This window comes from Misgurnus anguillicaudatus, chromosome 25, assembly GCF_027580225.2.
Source record: "Misgurnus anguillicaudatus chromosome 25, ASM2758022v2, whole genome shotgun sequence".
In the NCBI taxonomy this organism is placed as follows: domain Eukaryota; kingdom Metazoa; phylum Chordata; class Actinopteri; order Cypriniformes; family Cobitidae; genus Misgurnus; species Misgurnus anguillicaudatus.
In genome coordinates, this window is record NC_073361.2 from 33,875,834 (window position 1) to 33,902,500 (window position 26,667).

General features: G+C 38.7%; 1 protein-coding gene across 1 annotated transcript in view; it reads right to left on the reverse strand.

Moving 5' to 3' along the window:
* Window positions 1–26,667, reverse strand: part of ptprma (protein tyrosine phosphatase receptor type Ma) — a 181,086-nt gene that overhangs the window by 37,881 nt on the left and 116,538 nt on the right. The window contains exons 13-16 of the mRNA XM_073864064.1: window positions 11,056–11,092; window positions 7,862–7,936; window positions 4,526–4,661; window positions 1,683–1,715 (exon numbers count right to left, since the gene is read on the reverse strand). Coding sequence (XP_073720165.1) covers window positions 1,683–1,715; window positions 4,526–4,661; window positions 7,862–7,936; window positions 11,056–11,092 — 281 coding nt within the window. The remainder of the gene's footprint in view (window positions 1–1,682; window positions 1,716–4,525; window positions 4,662–7,861; window positions 7,937–11,055; window positions 11,093–26,667) is intronic.

Consider the following 26,667-nt stretch of genomic DNA (forward strand, 5'->3'; position numbering starts at 1 on the left):
TGCTAGTGACTCATTCTCAAACCTCATCTTATCCCATTACCATTTCCAGTAAACAGCCCATCTGATTGGTCGATCGCAGCGTTACCCTATTATCTGCATCAGAGGGCGACATCGGGCGTCTCACGGCTCTTTCTACCAATCTGACTTCCTCTTCTCTCCGCAGCACAAAATCTGTCAGCCGAGACAAATGCTCGCCCTCTTGTTGCAATTAATTTGTTTCTTGTTCTGCGTGAGGCCTCAGTGAAGGATTTAATTAATGTCTCCTGCTTTGTAGAACACCCGAGTTAAACGAGTCAGGGGAGAGAGAGAGAGAGAGAGAGAGAGAGAGAGAGAGAGAGAGAGAGAGAGAGAGAGAGAGAGAGAGAGAGAGAGAGAGAGAGAGAGATTCCCTCACAATGGTTTATACAGGAGGGAAGATGATAAACTGGTCTTATTGCACATGAAGTAAAGCTTGACATTTTATGTTTACCTGTACATTACTATGTAGGGGTCAATCCTCATCCTTATAATGTTCAATAATTATACAAGAATGAACAAAACAATGTTTGAAAGTGTTTTAGATGGAGTACAGCACATCAAACTGCTGGATCTTTCAACAACCCAAGGTCCCCTTCAAAAACAGACCAAACACAAACCTGTAAAATAATACACAACCCAAATATTGTTTATCAAAAGTTACTGTCAGTATTTAAATAGAAAACTGGATTTGCATTCAGATAATAACTGGACTGAATTAACTTCAACATGTTCATGCATTTAAAAAAAAAAATTGTCAGTATACTTATATCAATTGAGTTGATTTAAATTCAACCGAAGGGGGATCTGAAGCTGTATAAACAACACTGATTCCTCTATTCTATCATTACTTATATCTTCTAAACAAGAATAAATCTTATATTTGTCAGAGGATCCCTATAAATAAATACACAAAGTTATTCTTACTCAAAAACACTTTTAATTCAAACTTCAGTTACCGACTGATACAAATATTCTACAACCATTTCATCTAGATGTAACCTGTCATCCAGTTTTTGATAATGACATCAAATCTTATCTGATACTATTGAATTGATCTCTAACATTACACAGATGGTCTGTGACAGGAAGAGTGGGCGGGTCTCTATGTGAGTGACATGATGACGATACATGCAGCAAACAGATTCATGCAGAACAGAAGTGAGATGAAGATTTACAGAACATGTTTGAAGGGTGGAGATGCATTAATGTTTGTAAAGGGTCATTCATTCATTCCCATAAAAGAATAAAGCTCAGTTTTCATTTGCCAGAAACAGAAACACCGGATTGGTTTTCGTTAATTTCATCTACGTAAGGATGTCTTAAACTCTAAGGGAATTTTTCATTATGTCAGTGACTGATCACATCTTCCTCTTCAAACTCCAGCATCAAAGTGAATTTCCTCGAGAGAATCATTACTACATTCAACAGGCAAAATAAGCCCGAATTTTATGCAAATGCCGGAACATGATTGGGTTTTAGCATCCGTCATTAAAAGCATAACAAAAGCCGGAGACATCACAAAGACCTGCGGCGACGCGCAGGCCGGACAGTCTGGAGTTTAAGAGGGAGATGGACGTCACCGGTTTGGAGTCATGCATGGAATATCAAAAGAGGCGAGGAAGACAGCATGGTAACTATAGGTTTTCACAAAGTGTTTTACTTACAGGTAGTAAGTGTAGGAGTAAGAGGATCTTCTGCTGAGCGGGTGGGAGAGGTGAGGGGGGAATGAAATGGAAGGAAAGAAACGAAAAAATATTAATGTCTGAAAATATAGAAAAATGAACAAAATCTGACATGGTGACACACGTGACCTTACGGGGCGTGTAATGTGAGGCGATGCTGTGGGCGGAGCCTAAGACGTGACTGTGGGTGGGGCAGTTACAATAGCCTACACCTGGGTTAAGATTAGCGTGTACCGTGTTGTGACCGTCTTAATCTGATGCTGCGAGGAAGAAGGAATTTCTGTGTAAATGACACATCTCAATCATTGTGTCTGCGTTAAATGATTTTATGAATAATTTACACCAAAATTAGTTCTTGCTGTGTTTATCGACAACTGAACGCAGTGAGAAATAGCTGTTGAATGCAATACAGTAAATAATGAATCCAGATTTGTGTTTTGTGTAGGGCTGCAACTAATGATTATTTTCATAATCGATTAATCGGATGATTATTTTTTCGATTAATCGATGAACCTAAATATTTATTCATTTGGAATTTTTATGTAGAAAAGTACTTTTAAACATGCAAAAGCCACAAACTACTACACTACACAACACTACTATATTACTTTTAGTAATATAATCTTTTTGATTTTGATATTTTAAGCATTAAATAAAAAGTATTTTTAAATAGTAAAAAATCTTTAAATGTTAAAATAATAATAAAGAAAACATTGAGTCTGAATAAATTCAGCCACAGATTAATAAACCTGTTTTAATCTGTAACTTTTGACCTTTATGAGTATTAACATTACTTGTTTTTAACAAAATAAATAAGTCATATGATATGAAAGAGATCTAGTCTACACTGTTGCGTTGTTACCGTACTAAAAAACAGGATTTCCCCATTACTTTAAAACAGATGCTTAGTTTGTGGTTCATACTATTTTTATGAAAACCCAAAAACAATTAAACAAATACAAATTCAAAAGGACAAAATTAATTAACCAGGAAGCCTTTTTTGTTTTTACTTCCATCATTGTCCTTGTGTTGTATGAAGAAACAGCACATGACTTTAATTATAAATGCACAGCTGGCGCTTTATGAAGCGGACGCGTGTCTGCGTTGTCCGTCAGTTGTTGTGCAGGAGCATGTGATGTCACATACCAACTAATCAATAATGAAATTGACAACGAATTTCATCATCGATTATTACCAATTTTACAGATTAGTTGTTGCAGCCCTAGTTTTGTGATTGGTGTTTATCGTGCCTATGACTGATGTGTGTTAGAAGATAGAAGAAAAGAAAGAAGAAAAGAGAGAGATTAGAACAGCTGGACTTACACAGACACAAGTGCTGAAGTTATTTAGCACAATTTTAATTTGGCGACCGACACGAGTCGCAGTCATTCTAGCACTCGGAGTTTATTATACGTCCATCTTAATAGTGAATTCGGTCCTGACTCAATTACCGATGTCTCTGTCTATGGATTCCATCAAATTACATTTAGATTTAACTTGCTATGCCAAGGTCATTATGCTAAAAACTAGCCTACAACGCATACAAATGATCTGACGTAAATTGCCTGCTGTGTCTAGTCAGCAGATTGAAGACATTCCTCTTCAAATGTTTGGCCATTCTGAAACTCAACAGCAAAATCAATAGAGACAAATACCCTTATTCTAAGAGCGTAATGACTCTCATTAAAAACATATTTACTTTAGCCTGCCTTCAATTTACATCTAAAGTCCGAAAAGAGGAGCGCTTTCATGGAAAGCCACGGAAAACCCTGTCGGAATGTAAAACAGAGCTCCAAAACCGAAGTGCGGCTATTTGCGCTGAACTCAAATGAGATCTAATGTAAACTTGCCCGAAGCAACAAGCCCTGGGCGTCTCTTTGGAAAAAAAGAGCCTTTCATCAAATTTTCTCTCTTATCTTGCTTTTCGTTTCATTCTCCTGCTTGGAAGATATTTGTGCTACTTCCTGTCACCGGGTCATTACATCACTGACGTTTACTTGAGAACTGCACGGAGAAATAAAGATGAATATTTCATCAGACAGCATGTGTTGATGTCACAGAGCGTGTAATGGTGCTTATCATAGTCATCCAATCAATTATTCTGTCTTCAATTGTCAAAGGGACACAGATAATCACCAAACATTCATTAGACTTTCATGAGCACACGGGCTGCCTTAAATTACATGGAAACGTCTCTGTACAGTACATAAACCCTTGAAACCAACTGATAATACATGCAACTAACAGTAAAACGGTGTCGAGGGGTGAATTCACTGAACACTTATATTTCTTCTTGATATTTCACAGCACTGAATCACATGTACTGATGTCATTATTATATATAAGCGGATCTGTCAGATGAAAGTGGCCTGATGTTCCTACACAACCAAACACTAATTGTGCGTTTACATCAAATGCAAAGCAAAGACTTGATTTGTGCAAATAAGGAAGCACAAATTGAGTGTTGCAGGCGTTTGATGCGTGTAATGCATGATTCAAGCAAATTTTGCAAGTTTAAAAATCTGAACTTATATATATATATATATGGCGGATATTGGTGACACATTAACCATCTGAATTTCACGTGCGAATTATGCGAATTTCATGTGTGTGAAGTGAGTTGACTCAAAATGTTCAAGCGTCCGACACGAATAATACGATTTATTTGCTTTATTCGCGTCTGGTGTGAACACACAGTAAGAATTAACCCTGCATTAAGGGCAATTACATATAAACTGCATCCAGTACAGATCACATGACTCAGATGCACACATGCTCAGTGAATTCCCCACCTTCAGACTAAACATTGCGTGAAATCATCTTACCGTTTCTTCATGACCAGCACCACACCGAGGAAGATGATGACGAAGAGCAGAATGCCAGCGATGACACCAGCGATCTTCACAGTGTGATCTGTCTGTTTCTCAGGTTCAACAGCGTCAGGTTTCCTGGTGGCGGCCCCTAAAACAAAAAAAATCCAAACCATCATCTGCTGAGCTGTGATGTCATGTCATGATGTCATCATCACTGTATATGAAGACGTGTACTGCTGTGATGTCATGACAAACACTAACATTAGTATGATGACAAAGTGAGAAAACAAATGAGACAAAAGGAGGAAAATGCCATTCCAAGGATTCCTTGCACCAGGTCTTAAATGTACAGGTTAGTTTAGTTAAACATGTTAGTTGTATTATTTGGAAATTCAGAAGGTTCTCACTTGAGAACAACAACCCAAGATCTCGATATCATCTCACATTGTGCTCAGATTGATTCTTTCTGCAAGTCAGATATTTTACTGTGAAAATCTACCAACATTTCTCATCCAACCACTCGATTTATTTCTCACTTAAAAATGTGAATAATTTGTCCATGAGTTTTTAAAACCTTGTTTTTTTTAAAAACAAGATGTATTTTCTTGGGGTGTGATGAGACACTTACCCCGCAAGACAAAATGAGACATGAGATTGGGTTCATGAGAATAAGAAGGGGCAAGATTTTTACACTTCGCTGATATTAAGATAGTTTTATACCTCAAGACTTTTAAGTTTTAAGAGATCATTAATGATAAAATATATGAATAGAAAAAACCCATTAATTTAACTAAAATCACAATATTTTAAAATGTTTAACCAATCTGCGAGAGAGAATTTCAATCAGCATTATGTTGTGTTTACACCAGCTGCGGTAGAGGCGGCAAAAACGTGCTATTCGCGCGTAGTTGGACGCTTGAACATTTGAGTTTACTCGCTTCATTCGCGCATGAAAGCCGCACATGAAATTCCAGTCATTCGAGACATTCACACAGAAATCCGTGTCATGGGAGGGGCTCGTGTGTTTCCCTCGGCAATGCTTAATTCTCACCGCAGGATCACGCCTAATCTTGTCTTTGCATTGACTTAACATGTAAATCACTCGCACTTGCTGTCTCTACCGCGGCTGGTGTAAACGCAGCATTAGAGTTAGCTTTACATGGAAAATTAAGACCTGTTTAAAATTATTTAAGATCAGCGAATTTAAGACTTTTTAAGACACTGCGGAAACCCTGACACAAGTCTAACTGGAAACCCCAGTGTAAAAACCTCTTTAGTTCGATCACAGAAGAGAGAGAGAAAGAGAGAGAGAAAGCGTTTACTGTATAATGTGATGGCATGTCAACCGTGTGCCCGATGAAATATCAATTTCCAGCACACAAAATGAGCAGAGAATGAGAAATAGCAGCGAGTGAATGTGCTGTGAATCTGTTCACTATGCCATCTACAGTTTTTCAATCAAAGCCTGACGACATCCATCAGTCGTTACTATGGTGATGGATGGTGCGGTACGGTACAGCAGATTCTGTTCACGGTTTGAGTTTCTATTTCACTGCAGGTGAATTAAGTGTGAGCTACAATCTTCTATACTGTCATACAAAATATTCCCATGATACTTTGTGTTTAACCGGTTTAACCACCTCTTCAGGTCACAACCAGGTCTATGAACTGCAGAAACTAGAAGGCATTAGTGTCTTATCTCTCTTTATAACTGTGATGAACTTTAATCGCAAATAAAATTAACATTCACTAAGAGCTAAATGCAAAAAACCCTTTAGGGAATAAATAAAAGAGAATTATTGGCCAGCTGGCCGCTAACTTTATTAGGCAAGATGCTGCAATGTGTTTTACACCTTTATTATTTATAATGAAAATGATGCTTTGATCCTGACTGATGTAAATGACGTCTGATGTGCTTCAAATCAAAGACAAACTAGTCGTCTACTTAAAACAGATAACAGATGTCTTCAAGAGTGTCTTCAAACATCTTTTACCTTTTGTAGTAACACACATGTGAAATATTACTACAGATATATAACCTTTACAGACAGATTATAGATAGTTGCACAATGTATCAATAAAGTCATTTTTGTTATTTAACTCGTTTCAAACCAACACCAGCATTTTTTTATGATTTAAACACAAGTTTAATGCTCTTCTTTACATATATAAACATACAATTTATATATGAAAAAAAAGAATGAACTCAAATATGGGCAGGTTTCTTTAAAAATACCACATTTTGAGCAAAAAGCTAAGATAATTTCAAGTAAAGACTTTGGTTAGAGATCAGATTCAGAGTGATGATGAAAACATACACAGAGTATTTACTGTTTTTAGATCAGTTGATGCTGAAAGCGCCACCTAGTGGATGACAGCAGAAATAAGGATTGCCGTAAAAACTTTGCTCTGTGTTGAAAACAAAGTTTTCCTAATTGTTTGTACATTTTCTGTACTCATTTGAATGGTTCAGACACGGTAAGCACAGAGAAGTATTAAATACAGTACAACATCTTTTTACCACGGTAAACCCACAGTGAAATATTTTACTGGGGGAGATTTCGCATTTCACAGAAGGTCGGTGAGATTAAAGGAGTAGTCCACTTTAAAGATGGGGCCCATTGACTTACCATAGTATTTTTTTCCTACTATGGAAGGTCAACGCACCCCATCTTTAAAGTGTACTACTCCTTTAAATGAATCTGGGATCTTCAATAAACACCGTTGCGAGTTTTCAGCTGGTTAAAATTGAAATGTTATATTTCACAGGTGTGTTGAATAGGATCTGTGTTGTCATGCATTGTTAACACTGAGGTGTTGAGTTTCGGGTTGTCAGGGTCATATTGATTCTTTAAACAGACAAAAGCGCTGAATAAAAATCAGACTCCTGTTTTGCAGTTTATTTATTCACACAGTGAAGTTTGTGTATTCAGCATGCGGTCAGAGTTAATAGAAACTGACCTTCTACATCAGAGATCAAATGAAGGTAATCAGACTACAGATGACCCTGCAAATCCTTAATTATATCTGTTCAACCCGAATCCATTTACAACTACACAACCAACACACACTCGGAAATACTGAATAACACAATACACTACATACAGGCACTAATGGATGAAGCTCACGAAAACATGTACAGGTCACATTTCATCTGATGAAAATGAAACAAATGCTTTTTTTCTTGATGAAACCATTTTTAAAACTGGATTTAGTATTGTGGAATTATTGGCATGACAACGGCGTATTTTGACTCAGATTCATTTAATGATGTGGTGAATACGATTCTTCAGATTCACTTAGACACACACACACACACACACACACACACACAGTGTAAGTTCTGACCTGTTAGTTGGCTGTCGCCCGCAGCGGGTGCGATGCGCACATACGGCGTGGTCAGCTGTGTCACAATAATTGCAGCTACAACAAGAGAAGAGATCCAGGACAACATGCACAGAGAGAGAGACAGACACGCGAAGGCATATGTTACATCTGCAGGGTTATTAATGCTGAGCAGAGAGAGACAGACAGACGCTCTGTTCCAAAACATACTGACTACATAGACGACCATCAAAATACTTCTGCAATCACTCAAGATCATATTTACACAGTGCATTACAAGGTCTACATTTTGTTCTCTGGGTTTAAACCCATGACCTTTTGCACTGCTAACACACTGAGCTATACAGGAGCATATATTATGATGAGCTGTGTGTTTTTAAATCAGCTTAATGCTCCTGATGTCGTCTGAGAAGACAGCTGTCTATGAAGAGCACAAACACTGAAGATGATCTGTAAGGTTTAGAACAGAGCAGAGAAAGACAGAAAGTTCATATTGCACATGCTCAGTGAGTTAAAGATCTGTGAAGTTCTTGTGTGTGTATTTGTCATAGAAATGTCACTTTAAACCATTTATTCATATACAGTAGAGCTTTATCATTACATCACTGCATCACCATTAATCACGACTAATCGTTTGCAGAATAAAAGTTTTTGTTTACATCATATATGTGTGTACAGTGTATAATAGTTGTGTACATATAAATAAATAAATACACACACATACATGTATAGTTTTAATATTTACATGTGCATATACATTTTATATGTATATATATATATATATATATATATATATATATATATATATATATAAAGGATTATTAGGAACACCATACTAATACTGTGTTTGACCCACTTTCATCTTCAGAACTGCATTAATTCTACGTGGCATTGATTCAACAAGGTGCTGAAAGCATTCTTTAGAAATGTTGGCCCATATTGATAGAATAGCATCTTACAGTTGATGAAGATTTGTGGGATGCACATCCAGAGCACGAAGCTCCCGTTCCACCACATCCCAAAGATGCTCTATTGGGTTGAGATCTGGTGACTGTGGGGGCCATTTTAGTACAGTGAACTCATTGTCACGTTCAAGAAACCAATTTAAAATGATTCGTGCTTTATGACATGTTGCATTATCCTGCTGGAAGTAGCCATCAGAGGATGAGTACATGGTGGTCATAAAGGGATGGACATGGTCAGAAACAATGCTCAGGTAGGTCGTGGCATTTAAATGATGCCTAATTGGCACTAAGGGACCTAAAGTGTGCCAAGAAAACATCCCCCACACCATTACACCATTGCATTAATGAGAAATTGAACAGGTGTTCCTCATAATCCTTTAGGTGAGTGTTTAATCTTTAAATATTTTTTTTCTTAAAATTATACATGTTTGTGTGTGTATTTATATATTCAGAATTATTATACACAGTACACACACATATATGATGTAAACAAAAAACTTTTATTCTGCAAACAATTAGTCACGATTCATTGTTATGCAGACCTAGTTATGATTGACAGGTGAAGGCTGTAACACGCACTGACTACTTTTTCTGCAGTATTCATTTAAAATTAATTATCTCCATTTGGATGTATATGAAGGTGAATTTATCAATCAATAAATTGCTCTATGGGTTTGAGTTGTGTTCAACAGGAATCCAGGAATGTAAGGGGTCGTTTCACATTTCACGTCTTTTGCACGCACAAGTTTGTTCTATTAAATGCTGACACACTGTTTTCTCCATGCACGGTGGAGCTGCAGCAAGTTCATATTATTTTAACTTTTCATAATGTCACATCCGTACTGCAGGTCACGTGACATGAACCGACCAATTAGCGTCACCCTTTACTTATCAATATTGTTTCACATGGACTCAAGATGGAGGAATCGCTGACCCAGAGCTGTACGATCTGTCAAGCGGCCATTATTTTGAATCATAAAGAAGAAACAACGCATGGAGACGCATTACTGAATCTATAGAGAGTGCGGCTCAATGTTGCTTAGCAACGGCAGACGCTACAGGAGCGCTTTGGAAAGAAGGAAGAAAGCGTTGCATTCACGTTTTTTGTGCACATTTTTAAACATTTTTATTTAAACTGAAACCCACTAGTCTACTATTATAAAAATCTTACAATGCATGGTAGTTTCGTCCTGAAAGGTTCATACGTTACTACTAAATATCAGATACTCTACAGATAAAATCACTGAGATTTTTCTACTTTTCTGAATGCAACGGTTGAGGTCTATTAGGAGGTAGAGCAATAAAAACTGAAGAAAGACTGTCTCACATGATGTACTGTACACCAGGGTAAAACTGAACTGCATCAGATGGGTTTCCTGTTCCCAATTGTCTTGAAAAGTAAAAGCACAGTCTCTCATTTGCATAAAACAGGCTTGACACCATTAGAGAAGTGGCATGTCGACAGGAAAATAGATTATGTACCATCTGTGCTCAATTAAATCTCAAACAGCACACGGATCTGTGTCGAGAAACGCTCAAAGTCTCGTAATGGTCCACATGAGGTCAGAAACTACAGCACAACACGCGCTTCTGGACTGCGATACATAAAGTCGTCTGGGTTTCATTGGAGTCGTTTCCCATCTGTTGTGATGTGTGATGTTTCCCTACAGAGCTCTGGAACGCCGCGCGTCCGCATCCAAGCGCTCATTTCTGCATCCTCACGACGCATCTTTAATTGCAGTTTCATGACTAGAGAATGACGCTATATTTACTACAATCTGAATAAACTCATGAATTTAAGACAAACCTGTATATATTTGTGTGTTTGAGCAGCTGATGTACGATACTGTCCAAGTGTGCAGTCAATAGATCGACAATGAAGGCAATGTTTATATGCAGGATGTGTAGTGTGCCCATTTTACTGTAAGCACACGACACAGTAATTTACTATAGTATACAGCGTGTAGTGTGGACACCATACTGGACTTATCAATAAGTATATTTATTTATGAATTATTAAGATGATAACTGGACATCTGTTGAACACGCTCATGTGACAGTGTAGTACACTAATGCTCTCACCATTCTATTATTTTGAGATAGTGTTTACTGTGCAGTATTTAGTAAGTAGTAAGCAAGTGGTTCATTGTGGTTATTTGTGAGGTATCTGAGTAAGCATGTTGTTGAAGTAATCTGCAGTGTTGTTAGAGAACATGTTTCAATCAGACTCACCTTTAGTAGCCACACGAACACAATCGATTTTAGTTTCCTAAGAGAGAGAGAGAGAGAGAGAGAGAGAAACAGAGACAGCATTATTTTTCTGTTATATAAGATTGTAACATATGATCTCTCAGGACTTTTCTTCAGCAATGAAATGTTCTCTTTAAAGGCCAAACGATCTTTTACAGAACATGTGAGGATTTAATTTGTGTTCATTCATCATGAGTCTGTTAGAAATACACAACTGATTAAACTGAAAGACAAGAGACAGCATCACAGTCGGTACAAATACACACTACAGTACATACATTTCTGCATTTATATTATTAGTGTGTTTGCTTCTTAGGGTTTGAACCCATGACCTCTGTGTTGCCAGCGCACTGATCTACCAATTCAGCTATGAAATTACAGTACATGTAATCATTTTAATCTATTCATTTCTGTTAAACAAATGGAAATCTGATTTCTATTAAATGATTAGGATCATGAATGTTCATGTGAATGTATTGATAATTTATTGGTTATAAAGTCTAACAGTTAAATGTTCATGTGGCTCAACTGGTAGATCATTGTGAAAAATCTGTAGAATCTGCATTTTAAATTATAACTTTTTTTAAGGTTTACAAGGCTTAAAATAAATACGCCAATCCAATGAGTCATTTTGTATCTAAAATGACATATATTATTGTTTATAGTGTTTATAGCAGAATAAAGTTTGTCGTTATGAATTTATAATTTTATAATTTTTACACAATGTAAACTTTATATTAAACATAAACATAACAAGAGCATTCGTCTTGTAAACGGATTTGAAATGATCATGTGGTGAGTGCTTACTGCCGCGTCACATAGACGACAGAATCAAGTGAGATCTCCGCAGAAAGTTTTATTTCATCTTAAATATCAAATGGTTTGTTCTGTCTATCATTAAAAACGGTCACAGCAAACAGCACACGTAGGGTTTATGTACTGCTTGTCAATGATTGCTCACAAACACGTGCGGGAGTATTCCATGGAAATCTGCGGGCATAGATTTAGTTTGGGCCTGGCCATGTGTTTAATCCCCGGAAATGCACATAATGATAAAATGTATAACTATTATTGTAAAAGCATCTGCCAATTGCATACATGCAAATGTAATGCCCAGATGATCAATAATAACAGATTCCCACAATTGTGTGTTTGCCGGACTGTAAAATGTTATAACTATGTTTTAAAGCGAGAGACAGCTGTGAGACAGACAGACAGACAGACACGTCATGTTTTGTGAAAGAGAATAAAGCTCTACTGCTGATCTGAGAATACGACTGACAGACACAGATTTAACCAAACTGAAGGATCAAAACAAGAGAAAGTCTCTGTCACAGTGAGAAAAACAAACCCAACAGAGACTGAAGTCATGAATAATCATGTGAGCTTTGCCTTAAATCCCTCAATCTTTATTACACACATGATGTGTCACTGCATTAGTAAGCAGGTGTAAGATGGGGTTGTAAGGTGTATGAGGTACTGACTACAGCAGAATCAATACAACTAACTAACTAACTAACTAAACTAACAGCCACTGAGCAAAAACTACACTATGAATTGTTTCACATTTACACTTACTAAATGCAAATATAGCTGCAAGCAGCGATACCGGGGTCAAGCCGAATATGGCAAAAAATGAATCATATGGATGACTGCCATGAACTGATGACACCCACCAAATTTGGTGTAAATACAATAAAGCAATACAGAGATTTAGCCTAAAATGTCTTGACCACTAGGGGGCACTGGCTAAAACTATAGATGGTGACTCGGAACATTACTGTAATAACACCCACCAAATTTGGTGTTAATACGATGAAGAGATGCAGAGATATAGCCTCAAATCTTTTTGACCACGAGGGGGCACCAAAAAGTTTACAAGTCCTCTCAGAACATGTTGCTGATGAACCATACCAAGTTTCATAACAATACGCAGTTGCGTTAATGAAATACTTGACTTAAAGGAATAAATCAAAATGGCCGACACCCAAAATGGCAGACCGAAAACCATTTGGTATCGTTTGACTCGACATGCTTCAGGAAATCTAACAAAACCACTTTCATAATTTTACACACATGCTTGCAGTAGTTATAAGCAAAAATAGTCGATTTTCATATCTCGAGACCAGTAGGGGGCAGTGTGACGAAATGATGCATGCACCCTCAGGTCATCACTGTTTTGACATATACCAAGTCTCATATCAATACGCGAAAGTTTTGCGAAGATACAGGCTCAAACACATTTTGGCGTGCTTGCCCTCACATTCTTTCATGCGTTATACGACAACGGATAGGTCTACCGAAAAGCTTTTGATAACTTTTTGTCTAGAGTGTCTCTAGATGATGCCTACCAAAATTCAAGCCAATCAAACAAGCGCTCTAGGAGGAGTTCGAAAAAGTAGGTCTTCAATATAATTCAAAATGGCCGACAGGAAGTAGGTTTGACTCAGACATACTTGGTACAGTCGGACTCAGCATGAGCCAAGGAATCAATAGAGTGAAGTCTTATGTCATAGTGGCAATTTAATCAAATGAAATAAAGATTTTAAACAATTTATTTACATATCCTGACCACTAGGTGGCGCCGTCCTAAAGATTTATAGGTGCGCTCAGAACATGTCACTGATGAACCATGCCAAATTTCGTAGCGATACGCCATTCTGTTTGTGAAATACTGAACTTAATGAGAAAATTCAAAATGGCCGACACCCAAAATGGCCGACCGAAAACCGTTTGGTATCGTTTGACTTGGCATGCCTCAAGGAATCTAACAAGACCACCTTCATGATTTTAGACTCAAGTTTGAAGTAGTTATAAGCGAAAATAGGCATTTTTCGAATCTCGTGACCACTAGGTGGCGCTGTGACGAAACGTTGCAGGCACCCTCAGGTCATGACTGTAATGACATATACCAAGTTTCGTGTCGATACACCAAAGTGTTGCGAAGATACGGCCTCACGTCCGTTTTGGCGTGCTCGCCGCCTTATATGTTGTCACGGTATACGAGAACGCATTGGTCTATCAAAAAGCTTTTGATAACTTTTTGTCAGGGGTGTCTATAGATGCTAGATACCAAAGGACATGCAAATCGGACAAACGCTCTAGGAGGAGTTCGAAAAAGTAGGTTTTACGGAAAATTCAAAATGGCGGAAAGATGTGCATGACACAAATGACATCAATGTGTGCATTTGAATCATCATGAGCCAAGGATTCAGAGGAAACAAGAATTTAGTTTCTAGGACTCATGGGTCAGAAGTTATGAGCATGAACATAAGTGGATTTTTGGACTGTTGGTGGCGCTAGAGGGTTTGAGTCAGACACACCAAAGTTGCTATAGTAACTTCTGAGACTGTCCTCTACATGTGTGCCAAATTTCATAACTTTCCTATGTACGGTTCTATGGGCTGCCATTGACTTTCGGCGGAAGAACGAGGAAGAAAAATAATAATAATAAATATAGCTGCAAGCAGCGATACCGGGGTCAAGCCGAACATGGCAAAAAATGATTCATACGTGATGACTGCCATGATTTAACATCTAAGTTTGCATTAGTTTTATGAAAAAAAGCATTTTTTTCCTATCTTGAGACCACTAGGTGGCACTGTGCCAAAAGAACAGATGGTGCCTCAGGTCATAACTGTGATGACACATACCAAATTTAGTGTAAATACAATAAGGCAATACGGAGATATAGCCTTAAATGACTTGACCACTAGGGGGCACTGACCAAAAAATAAATTGTGACTCAGGTCTTGATTGTGATGACACCCACCAAATTTGGTGTAAATACAATAAAGAGATGCAGAGATATAGCCTTAAATAACTTGACCACTAGGGGGCACTGACCAAAAAATTAATTGTGACTCAGGTCTTGATTGTGATGACACCCACCAAATTTGGTGTAAATACAATAAAGAGATGCAGAGATATAGCCTTAAATGACTTGACCACTAGGGGGCACTGACCAAAAAATAAATTGTGACTCAGGTCTTGATTGTGATGACACCCACCAAATTTGGTGTAAATACAATAAAGAGATGCAGAGATATAGCCTTAAATAACTTGACCACTAGGGGGCACTGACCAAAAAATAAATTGTGACTCAGGTCTTGATTGTGATGACACCCACCAAATTTGGTGTAAATACGATAAAGAGATGCAGAGATATAGCTTCAAATCTCTTGACCACTAGGGGGCACCGGAAAGTTTACAAGTCCTCCCAGAACATGTTGCTGATGAACCATACCAAGTTTCATAACAATACGCAATTGCGTTTCTGAAATACTTGAACTTAAAGAAAAATTCAAAATGGCCGACACACAAAATGGCCGACCAAAAACCATTTGGTATCGTTTGACTCGGCATGCCTCACGAAATCTAACAAGACCACTCTCATAATTTTACATTCAAGTTTGCAGTAGTTATAAGCAAAAATAGACATTTTTTATATCTCGTGACCAGTAGGGGGCAGTGTGACGAAATGGTGCATGCACCCTCAGGTCATCACTGTTATGACATATACCAAGTCTCATATTAATACACAAAAGTTTTGCGAAGATACAGGCTCAAACACATTTTGGCGTGCTCGCCCTCGCATTCTTTGATGCGTTATACGACAACAAATAGGTCTACCGAAAAGCTTTTGATAACTTTTTGTCTAGAGTGTCTCTAGATGATGCATACCAAAAATCAAGCCAATCACACGAGCGCTCTAGGAGGAGTTCGAAAAAGTAGGTGTTCAATATAATTCAAAATGGCCGACAGGAAGTAGGTTTGACTCAGACATATTTGGTACAGTCGGACTCAGCATGAGCCAAGGAATCAATAGAGTGAAGTCTTATGTCATAGTGGCAATTTAATCAAATGATATAAACATTTTAAACAATTTATTTACATATCCTGACCACTAGGTGGCGCTGTCCTAAAGATTTATAAGTGCGCTCAGAACATGTCACTGATGAACCATGCCAAATTTCGTAGCGATACGCCATTCTGTTTGTGCAATACTGAACTTAATGAGAAAATTCAAAATGGCCGACACCCAAAATGGCCGACCGAAAACCGTTTGGTATCGTTTGACTCGGCATGCCTCAAGGAATCTAACAAGACCACCTTCGTGATTTTAGGCTCAAGTTTGAAGTAGTTATATGCGAGAATATGCATTTTTCGAATCTCGTGACCACTAGGTGGCGCTGTGACGAAACGTTGCAGGCACCCTCAGGTCATGACTGTAATGACATATACCAAGTTTCGTGTCGATACAATAAAGTTTTGCGAAGATACGGCCTCACGTCCGTTTTGGCGTGCTCGCTGCCATATATGTTGTCAATTTATACGAGAACGCATTGGTCTATCAAAAAGCTTTTGATAACTTTTTGTCTGGGGTGTCTCTAGATGCTACATACCAAAGGACATGCAAATCGGACGGACGGTCTAGGAGGAGTTCGAAAAAGTAGGTTTTACGGAAAATTCAAAATGGCGGAAAGATGTGCATGACACAAATGACATCAACATGTGCAATTGAATCATCATGAGCCAAGGATTCAGAGGAAACAAGAATTTATTTTCTAGGACTCACGGGTCAGAAGTTGTAAGCATGAACATAAGTGGATTTTTGGACTGTTGGTGGCGCTAGAGGGTTTGAGTCAGACACACCAAATTTGCTATAGTAACTTCTGAGACTGTCCTCTACATGTGTGCCAAATTTCATAACTTTCCTACGTACGGTTCTATGGGCTGCCATTGACTTCAATGGCGGAAGAGGAAACATAATAATAATAATAATAATAATAATAATAATAAGAAAACTAACAATAACAATAGGGTTCTACGCCCCTTCGGGGCTTGACCCCTAATAAATATAGCTGCAAGCAGCGATACCGGGGTCAAGCCAAACATGGCAAAAAATGATTCATACATGATGACTGTCATGATTTAAGATCTAAGTTTGCATTAGTTTTATGAAAAAAAGCATTTTTTTCGTATCTTGAGACCACTAGGTGGCACTGTGCCGAAAGACTAGATGGTGCCTCAGGTCATGACTGTGATGACACATACCAAATTTAGTGTAAATACAATAAAGCGATACGGAGATATAGCCTTAAATGACTTGACCACTAGGGGGCACTGACCAAAAAAGTTATTGTGACTCAGGTCATGATTGTGATGACACCCACCAAATTTGGTGTAAATACAATAAAGAGATGCAGCGATATAGCCTTAAATGACTTGACCACTAGGGGGCACTGACCAAATAATAAATTGTGACTCAGGTCTTGATTGTGATGACACCCACCAAATTTGGTGCAAATACGATAAAGAGATGCAGAGATATAGCTTCAAATCTCTTGACCACTAGGGGGCGCAGAAAAGATTACAAGTCCTCCCAGAACATGTTGATGAACCATACCAAGTTTCATAACAATACACAATTGCGTTTCTGAAAAACTTGAACTTAAAGAAAAAATTCAAAATGGCCGACACACAAAATGGCCGACCAAAAACCATTTGGTATCGTTTGACTCGGCATGCCTCATGAAATCTAACAAGACCGCTCTCATAATTTTACATTCAAGTTTGCAGTAGTTATAAGCAAAAATAGACATTTTTTATATCTCGTGACCAGTAGGGGGCAGTGTGACGAAATGGTGCATGCACCCTCAGGACATCACTGTTATGACATATACCAAGTCTCATATTAATACGCAAAAGTTTTGCGAAGATACAAGCTCAAACACATTTTGGCGTGCTCGCCCTCGCATTCTTTGATGCGTTATACGACAACGGATAGGTCTACCGAAAAGCTTTTGATAACTTTTTGTCTAGAGTGTCCCTAGATGATGCATTCCGAAAATCAAGCCAATCACACGAGCGCTCTAGGAGGAGTTCGAAAAAGTAGGTGTTCAATATAATTCAAAATGGCCGACAGGAAGTAGGTTTGACTCAGACATATTTGGTACAGTCGGACTCAGCATGAGCCAAGGAATCAATAGAGTGAAGTCTTATGTCATAGTGGCAATTTAATCAAATGATATAAAGATTTTAAACAATTTATTTACATATCCTGACCACTAGGTGGCGCCGTCCTAAAGATTTATAGGTGCGCTCAGAACATGTCACTGATGAACCATGCCAAATTTCGTAGCGATACGCCATTCTGTTTGTGAAATACTGAACTTAATGAGAAAATTCAAAATGGCCGACACCCAAAATGGCAGACCGAAAACCGTTTGGTATCGTTTGACTCGGCATGCCTCAAGGAATCTAACAAGACCACCTTCATGATTTTAGACTCAAGTTTGAAGTAGTTATAAGTGAAAATAAGCATTTTTCGAATCTCGTGACCACTAGGTGGCACTGTGACGAAACGTTGCAGGCACCCTCAGGCCATGACTGTAATGACATATACCAAGTTTCGTGTCGATACACCAAAGTTTTGCGAAGATACAGCCTCACGTCCATTTTGGCGTGCTCGCCGCCATATATGTTGTCAATTTATATGAGAACGCATTGGTCTATCAAAAAGCTTTTGATAACTTTTTGTCTGGGGTGTCTCTAGATGCTACATACCAAAGGACATGCAAATCGGACAAACGGTCTAGGAGGAGTTCGAAAAAGTAGGTTTTACGGAAAATTCAAAATGGCGGAAAGATGTGCATGACACAAATGATATCAATGTGTGCCATTGAATCATCATGAGCCAAGGATTCAGAGGAAACAAGGAATTTAGTTTCTAGGACTCACGGGTCAGAAGTTATGAGCATGAACATAAGTGGATTTTTGGACTGTTGGTGGCGCTAGAGGGTTTGAGTCAGACACACCAATGTTGCTATAGTAACTTCTGAGACTGTCCTCTACATGTGTGCCAAATTTCATAACTTTCCTACGTACGGTTCTATGGGCTGCCATTGACTTCAATGGCGGAAGAACAAGAAACTGAATAATAATAATAAGAATATAGCTGCAAGCAGCGATACCGGGGTCAAGCCAAACATGGCAAAAAATGATTCATACGTGATGACTGTCATGATTTAAGATCTAAGTTTGCATTAGTTTTATGAAAAAAAGCAATTTTTTTGTATCTTGAGACCACTAGGTGGCACTGTGCTGAAAGAATAGATGGTGCCTCAGGTCATGACTGTGATGACACATACCAAATTTAGTGTAAATACAATAAAGCGATACGGAGATATAGCCTTAAATGACTTGACCACTAGGGGGCACTGACCAAAAAATAAATTGTGACTCAGGTCTTGATTGTGATGACACCCACCAAATTTGGTGTAAATACGATAAAGAGATGCAGAGATATAGCTTCAAATCTCTTGACCACTAGGGGGCACCGGAAAGTTTACAAGTCCTCCCAGAACATGTTGCTGATGAACCATACCAAGTTTCATAACAATACGCAATTGCGTTTCTGAAATACTTGAACTTAAAGAAAAATTCAAAATGGCCGACACACAAAATGGCCGACCAAAAACCATTTGGTATCGTTTGACTCGCCATGCCTCACGAAATCTAACAAGACCAGTCTCATAATTTTACATTCAAGTTTGCAGTAGTTATAAGCAAAATAGACATTTTTTATATCTCGTGACCAGTAGGGGGCAGTGTGACGAAATGGTGCATGCACCCTCAGGTCATCACTGTTATGACATATCCCAAGTCTCATATTAATACGCAAAAGTTTTGCGAAGATACAGGCTCAAACACATTTTGGCGTGCTCGCCCTCGCATTCTTTGATACGTTATACGACAACGGATAGGTCTACCGAAAATCTTTTGATAACTTTTTGTCTAGAGTGTCTCTAGATGATGCATACCAAAAATCAAGCCAATCACACAAGCGCTTTAGGAGGAGTTCGAAAAAGTGGGTGTTCAATATAATTCAAAATGGCCGATAGGAAGTAGGTTTGACTCAGACATATTTGGTACAGTCGGACTCAGCATGAGCCAAGGAATCAATAGAGTGAAGTCTTATGTCATAGTGGCAATTTAATCAAATGAAATAAAGATTTTAAATAATTTATTTACATATCCTGACCACTAGGTGGCGCCGTCCTAAAGATTTATAGGTGCGCTCAGAACATGTCACTGATGAACCATGCCAAATTTCGTAGCGATACGCCATTCTGTTTGTGAAATACTGAACTTAATGAGAAAATTCAAAATGGCCGACACCCAAAATGGCCGACAGAAAACCGTTTGGTATCGTTTGACTCGGCATGCCTCAAGGAATCTAACAAGACCACCTTCATGATTTTAGACTCAAGTTTGAAGTAGTTATAAGCGAAAATAGTCATTTTTTGAATCTCGTTACCACTAGGTGGCGCTGTGACGAAACGTTGCAGGCACCCTCAGGTCATGACTGTAATGACATATACCAAGTTTCATGTCGATAGACCAAAGTGTTGCAAAGATACAGCCTCACGTCCATTTTGGCGTGCTCGCCGCCATATATGTTGTCAATTTATATGAGAACGCATTGGTCTATCAAAAAGCTTTTGATAACTTTTTGTCTGGGGTGTCTCTAGATGCTACATACCAAAGGACATGCAAATTGGACAAACAGTCTAGGAGGAGTTCGAAAAAGTAGGTTTTACGGAAAATTCAAAATGGCGGAAAGATGTGCATGACACAAATGACATTAATGTGTGCATTTGAATCATCATCAGCCAAGGATTCAGAGGAAACAACAATTTAGTTTCTAGGACTCACGGGTCAGAAGTTGTGAGCATGAACATAAGTGGATTTTTGGACTGTTGGTGGCGCTAGAGGGTTTGAGTCAGACACACCAATGTTGCTATAGTAACTTCTGAGACTGTCCTCTACATGTGTGCCAAATTTCATAACTTTCCTATGTACGGTTCTAGGGGCTGCCATTGACTTCAATGGCGGAAGAGGAAACATAATAATAATAATAATAATAATAATAAATATAGCTGCAAGCAGCGATACCGGGGTCAAGCCAAACATGGCAAAAAATGATTCATACGTGATGACTGCCATGATTTAACATCTAAGTTTGCATTAGTTTTATGAAAAAATAGCATTTTTTTGTATCTTGAGACCACTAGGTGGCGCTGTGCCGAAACAATAGATGGTGCCTCAGGTCTTGATTGTGATGACACCCACCAAATTTGGTGTAAATACAATAAAGAGATGCAGAGATATAGCCTTAAATCACTTGACCACTAGGGGGCACTGACCAAAAAATAAATTGTGACTCAGGTCTTGATTGTGATGACACCCACCAAATTTGGTGTAAATACGATAAAGAGATGCAGAGATATAGCTTCAAATCTCTTGACCACTAGGGGGCGCCGAAAAGTTTACAAGTCCTCCCAGAACATGTTGCTGATGAACCATACCAAGTTTCATTACAATACGCAATTGCGTTTCTGAAATACTTGAACTTAAAGAAAAAATTCAAAATGGCCGACACACAAAATGGCCGACCAAAAACCATTTGGTATCGTTTGACTCGGCATGCCTCACGAAATCTAACAAGACCACTTTCATAATTTTATATTCAAGTTTGTAGTAGTTATAAGCAAAAATAGACATTTCTTATATCTCGTGACCAGTAGGGGGCAGTGTGACGAAATGGTGCATGCACCCTCAGGGCATCACTGTTATGACATATACCAAGTCTCATATTAATACGCAAAAGTTTTGCGAAGATACAGGCTCAAACACATTTTGGCGTGTACGTCCTCGCATTCTTTGATGCGTTATACGACAACGGACAGGTCTACTGAAAAGCTTTTGATAACTTTTTGTCTGGAGTGTCTCTAGATGATGCATACCAAAAATCAAGCCAATCACACGAGCGCTCTAGGAGGAGTTCGAAAAAGTAGGTGTTCAATATAATTCAAAATGGCCGACAGGAAGTAGGTTTGACTCAGACATATTTGGTACAGTCGGACTCAGCATGAGCCAAGGAATCAACAGAGTGAAGTCTTATGTCAGTGTGGCAATTTAATCAAATGATATAAAGATTTTAAACAATTTCTTTACATATCCTGACCACTAGGTGGCGCCGTCCTAAAGATTTATAGGTGCGCTCAGAACATGTCACTGATGAACCATGCCAAATTTCGTAGCGATACGCCATTCTCTTTGTGAAATACTGAACTTAATGAGAAAATTCAAAATGGCCGACACCCAAAATGGCCGACCGAAAACCGTTGGGTATCGTTTGACTCGGCATGCCTCAAGGAATCTAACAAGACCACCTTCATGATTTTAGACTCAAGTTTGAACTAGTTATAAGCGAAAATAGGCATTTTTTTAATCTGGTGACCACTAGGTGGCGCTGTGACAAAACGTTGCAGGCACCCTCAGGTCATGACTGTTATGACATATACCAAGTTTCGTGTCAATACACCAAAGCGTTGCGAAGATACAGCCTCACGTCCGTTTTGGCGTGCTCGCCGCCATATATGTTATCAATTTATATGAGAACGCATTGGTCTATCAAAAAGCTTTTGATAAATTTTTGTCTGGGGTGTCTCTAGATGCTACATACCAAAGGACATGCAAATCAGACAAACGGTCTAGGAGGAGTTCGAAAAAGTAGGTTTTACGGAAAATTCAAAATGGCGGAAAGATATGCATGACACAAATGACATCAAAGTGTGCAATTGAATCATCATGAGCCAAGGATTCAGAGGAAACAAGAATTTAGTTTCTAGGACTCACGGGTCAGAAGTTATGAGCATGAACATAAGTGGATTTTTGGACTGTTGGTGGCGCTAGAGGGTTTGAGTCAGACACACCAATGTTGCTATAGTAACTTCTGAGACCGTCCTCTACATGTGTGCCAAATTTCATAACTTTCCTACCTACGGTTCTATGGGCTGCCATTGACTTCAATGGAGGAAGAAGGAAGAAGAATAATAATAAGAAAACTAACAGATACAATAGGTGTCTACGCCACTTCGTGGCTTGACCCCTAATAAGAAAACTAACAATAACAATAGGGTTCTACGCCCCTTCGGGGCTTGACCCCTAAATATAGCTGCAAGCAGCGATACCGGGGTCAAGCCAAACATGGCAAAAAATGATTCATACGTGATGACTGTCATGATTAAAGATCTAAGTTTGCATTAGTTTTAGGAAAAAAATAGAAATTTTTTGTATCTTGAGACCACTAGGTGGCGCGGTGCCGAAACAATAGATGGTGCCTCAGGTCATGACTGTGATGACACATACCAAATTGAGTGTAAATACGATAAAGCAATACAGAGATATAGCCTTAAATGACTTGACCACTAGGGGGCACTAACCAAACAATAAATTGTGACTCAGGTCTTGATTGTGATGACACCCACCAAATTTGGTGTAAATACAATAAAGAGATGCAGAGATATAGCCTTAAATGACTTGACCACTAGGGGGCACTGACCAAAAAATAAATTGTGATTCAGGTCTTGATTGTGATGACACCCACCAAATTTTGTGTAAATACGATAAAGAGATGCAGAGATATAGCTTCAAATCTCTTGACCACTAGGGGGCACCGAAAAGTTTACAAGTCCTCCCAGAACATGTTGCTGATGAACCATACCAAGTTTCATAACAATACGCAATTGCGTTTCTGAAATACTTGAACTTAAAGAAAAAATTCAAAATGGCCGACACACAAAATGGCCGACCAAAAACCATTTGGTATCGTTTGACTCGGCATGCCTCAAGAAATCTAACAAGACCAGTCTCATAATTTTACATTCAAGTTTGCAATAGTTATAAGCAAAAGTAGACATTTTTTATATCTCGTGACCAGTAGGGGGCAGTGTGACGAAATGGTGCATGCACCCTCAGGTCATCACTGGTATGACATATACCAAGTCTCATATTAATACGCAAAAGTTTTGCGAAGATACAGGCTCAAACACATTTTGGCGTGCTCGCCCTCGCATTCTTTGATGCGTTATACGACAACGGATAGGTCTACCGAAAAGCTTTTGATAACTTTTTGTCTAGAGTGTCTCTAGACGATGCATACCAAAAATCAAGCCAATCACACGAGCGCTCTAGGAGGAGTTCGAAAAAGTAGGTGTTCAATATAATTCAAAATGGCCGACAGGAAGTAGGTTTGACTCAGACATATTTGGTACAGTCAGACTCAGCATGAGCCAAGGAATCAATAGAGTGAAGTCTTATGTCAGTGTGGCAATTTAATCAAATGATATAAAGATTTTAAACAATTTATTTACATATCCTGACCACTAGGTGGCGCTGTCTTAAAGATTTATAGGTGCGCTCAGAACATGTCACTGATGAACCATGCCAAATTTCGTAGCGATACGCCATTCTGTTTGTGAAATACTGAACTTAATGAGAAAATTCAAAATGGCCGACACCCAAAATGGCCGACCGAAAACCGTTTGGTATCGTTTGACTCGGCATGCCTCAAGGAATCTTACAAGACCACCTTCATGATTTTAGACTCAAGTTTGAAGTAGTTATAAGCGAAAATAAGCATTTTTCGAATCTCGTGACCACTAGGTGGCGCTGTGACGAAACGTTGCAGGCACCCTCAGGTCATGACTGTAATGACATATACCAAGTTTCGTGTCGATACAATAAAGTTTTGCGAAGATACGGCCACACGTCCGTTTTGGCGTGCTCGCCGCCATATATGTTGTGAATTTATACGAGAACGCATTGGTCTATCAAAAAGCTTTTGATAACTTTTTGTCTGGGGTGTCTCTAGATGCTACATACCAAAGGACATGCAAATCGGACAGACGGTCTAGGAGGAGTTCGAAAAAGTAGGTTTTACGGAAAATTCAAAATGGCGGAAAGATGTGCATGACACAAATGACATCAACATGTGCATCTGAATCATCATGAGCCAAGGATTCAGAGGAAACAAGAATTTATTTTCTAGGACTCACGGGTCACAAGTTGTGGGCATGAACATAAGTGGATTTTTGGACTGTTGGTGGCGCTAGAGGGTTTGAGTCAGACACACCAATGTTGCTATAGTAACTTCTGTGACTGTCCTCTACATGTGTGCCAAATTTCATAACTTTCCTACGTACGGTTCTATGGGCTGCCATTGACTTTAATGGCGGAAGAACAAGAAGAAGAATAATATATAATAATAATAATAAGAAAACTAACAATAACAATAGGGTTCTACGCCCCTTCGGGGCTTGACCCCTAAAAACTAACAGAAACAATAGGTGTCTACGCCACTTCGTGGCTTGACCCCTAAATATAGCTGCAAGCAGCGATACCGGGGTCAAGCCAAACATGGCAAAAAATGATTCATACGTGATGACTGTCATGATTTAAGATCTAAGTTTGCTTTAGTTTTATGAAAAAAAGCAATTTTTTCGTATCTTGAGACCACTAGGTGGCACTGTGCCGAAAGAATAGATGGTGCCTCAGGTCATGACTGTGATGACACATACCAAATTTAGTGTAAATACAATAAAGCAATACGGAGATATAGCCTTAAATGACTTGACCACTAGGGGGCACTGACCAAAAAATAAATTGTGACTCAGGTCTTGATTGTGATGACACCCACCAAATTTGGTGTAAATACAATAAAGAGATGCAGAGATATAGCCTTAAATGACTTGACCACTAGGGGGCACTGACCAAAAATAAATTGTGACTCAGGTCTTGATTGTGATGACACCCACCAAATTTGGTGTAAATACGATAAAGAGATGAAGAGATATAGCTTCAAATCTCTTGACCACTAGGGGGCATCGGAAAGTTTACAAGTCCTCCCAGAACATGTTGCTGATGAACCATACCAAGTTTCATAACAATACGCAATTGCGTTTCTGAAATACTTGAACTTAAAGAAAAATTCAAAATGGCCGACACACAAATTGGCCGACCAAAAACCATTTGGTATCGTTTGACTCGGCATGCCTCACAAACTCTAACAAGACCAGTCTCATAATTTTACATTCAAGTTTGCAGTAGTTATAAGCAAAAATAGACATTTTTTATATCTCGTGACCAGTAGGGGGCAGTGTGACGAAATGGTGCATGCACCCTCAGGTCATCACTGTTATGACATATACCAAGTCTCATATTAATACGCAAAAGTTTTGCGAAGATACAGGCTCAAACACATTTTGGCGTGCTCGCCCTCGCATTCTTTGATGCGTGATACGACAACGGATAGGTCTACCGAAAAGCTTTTGATAACTTTTTGTCTAGAGTGTCTCTAGATGATGCCTAATAAAATTCAAGCCAATCAAAAAAGCGCTCTAGGAGGAGTTCGAAAAAGTAGGTCTTCAATATAATTCAAAATGGCCGACAGGAAGTAGGTTTGACTCAGACATATTTGGTACAGTCGGACTCAGCATGAGCCAAGGAATCAGTAGAGTGAAGTCTTTATTTCATTTGATTAAATTGCCACTATGACATAAGATTTTAAACAATTTATTTACATATCCTGACCACTAGGTGGCGCCGTCCTAAAGATTTATAGGTGCGCTCAGAACATGTCACTGATGAACCATGCCAAATTTCGTAGCGATACGCCATTCTGTTTGTGAAATACTGAACTTAATGAGAAAATTCAAAATGGCCGACACCCAAAATGGCCGACTG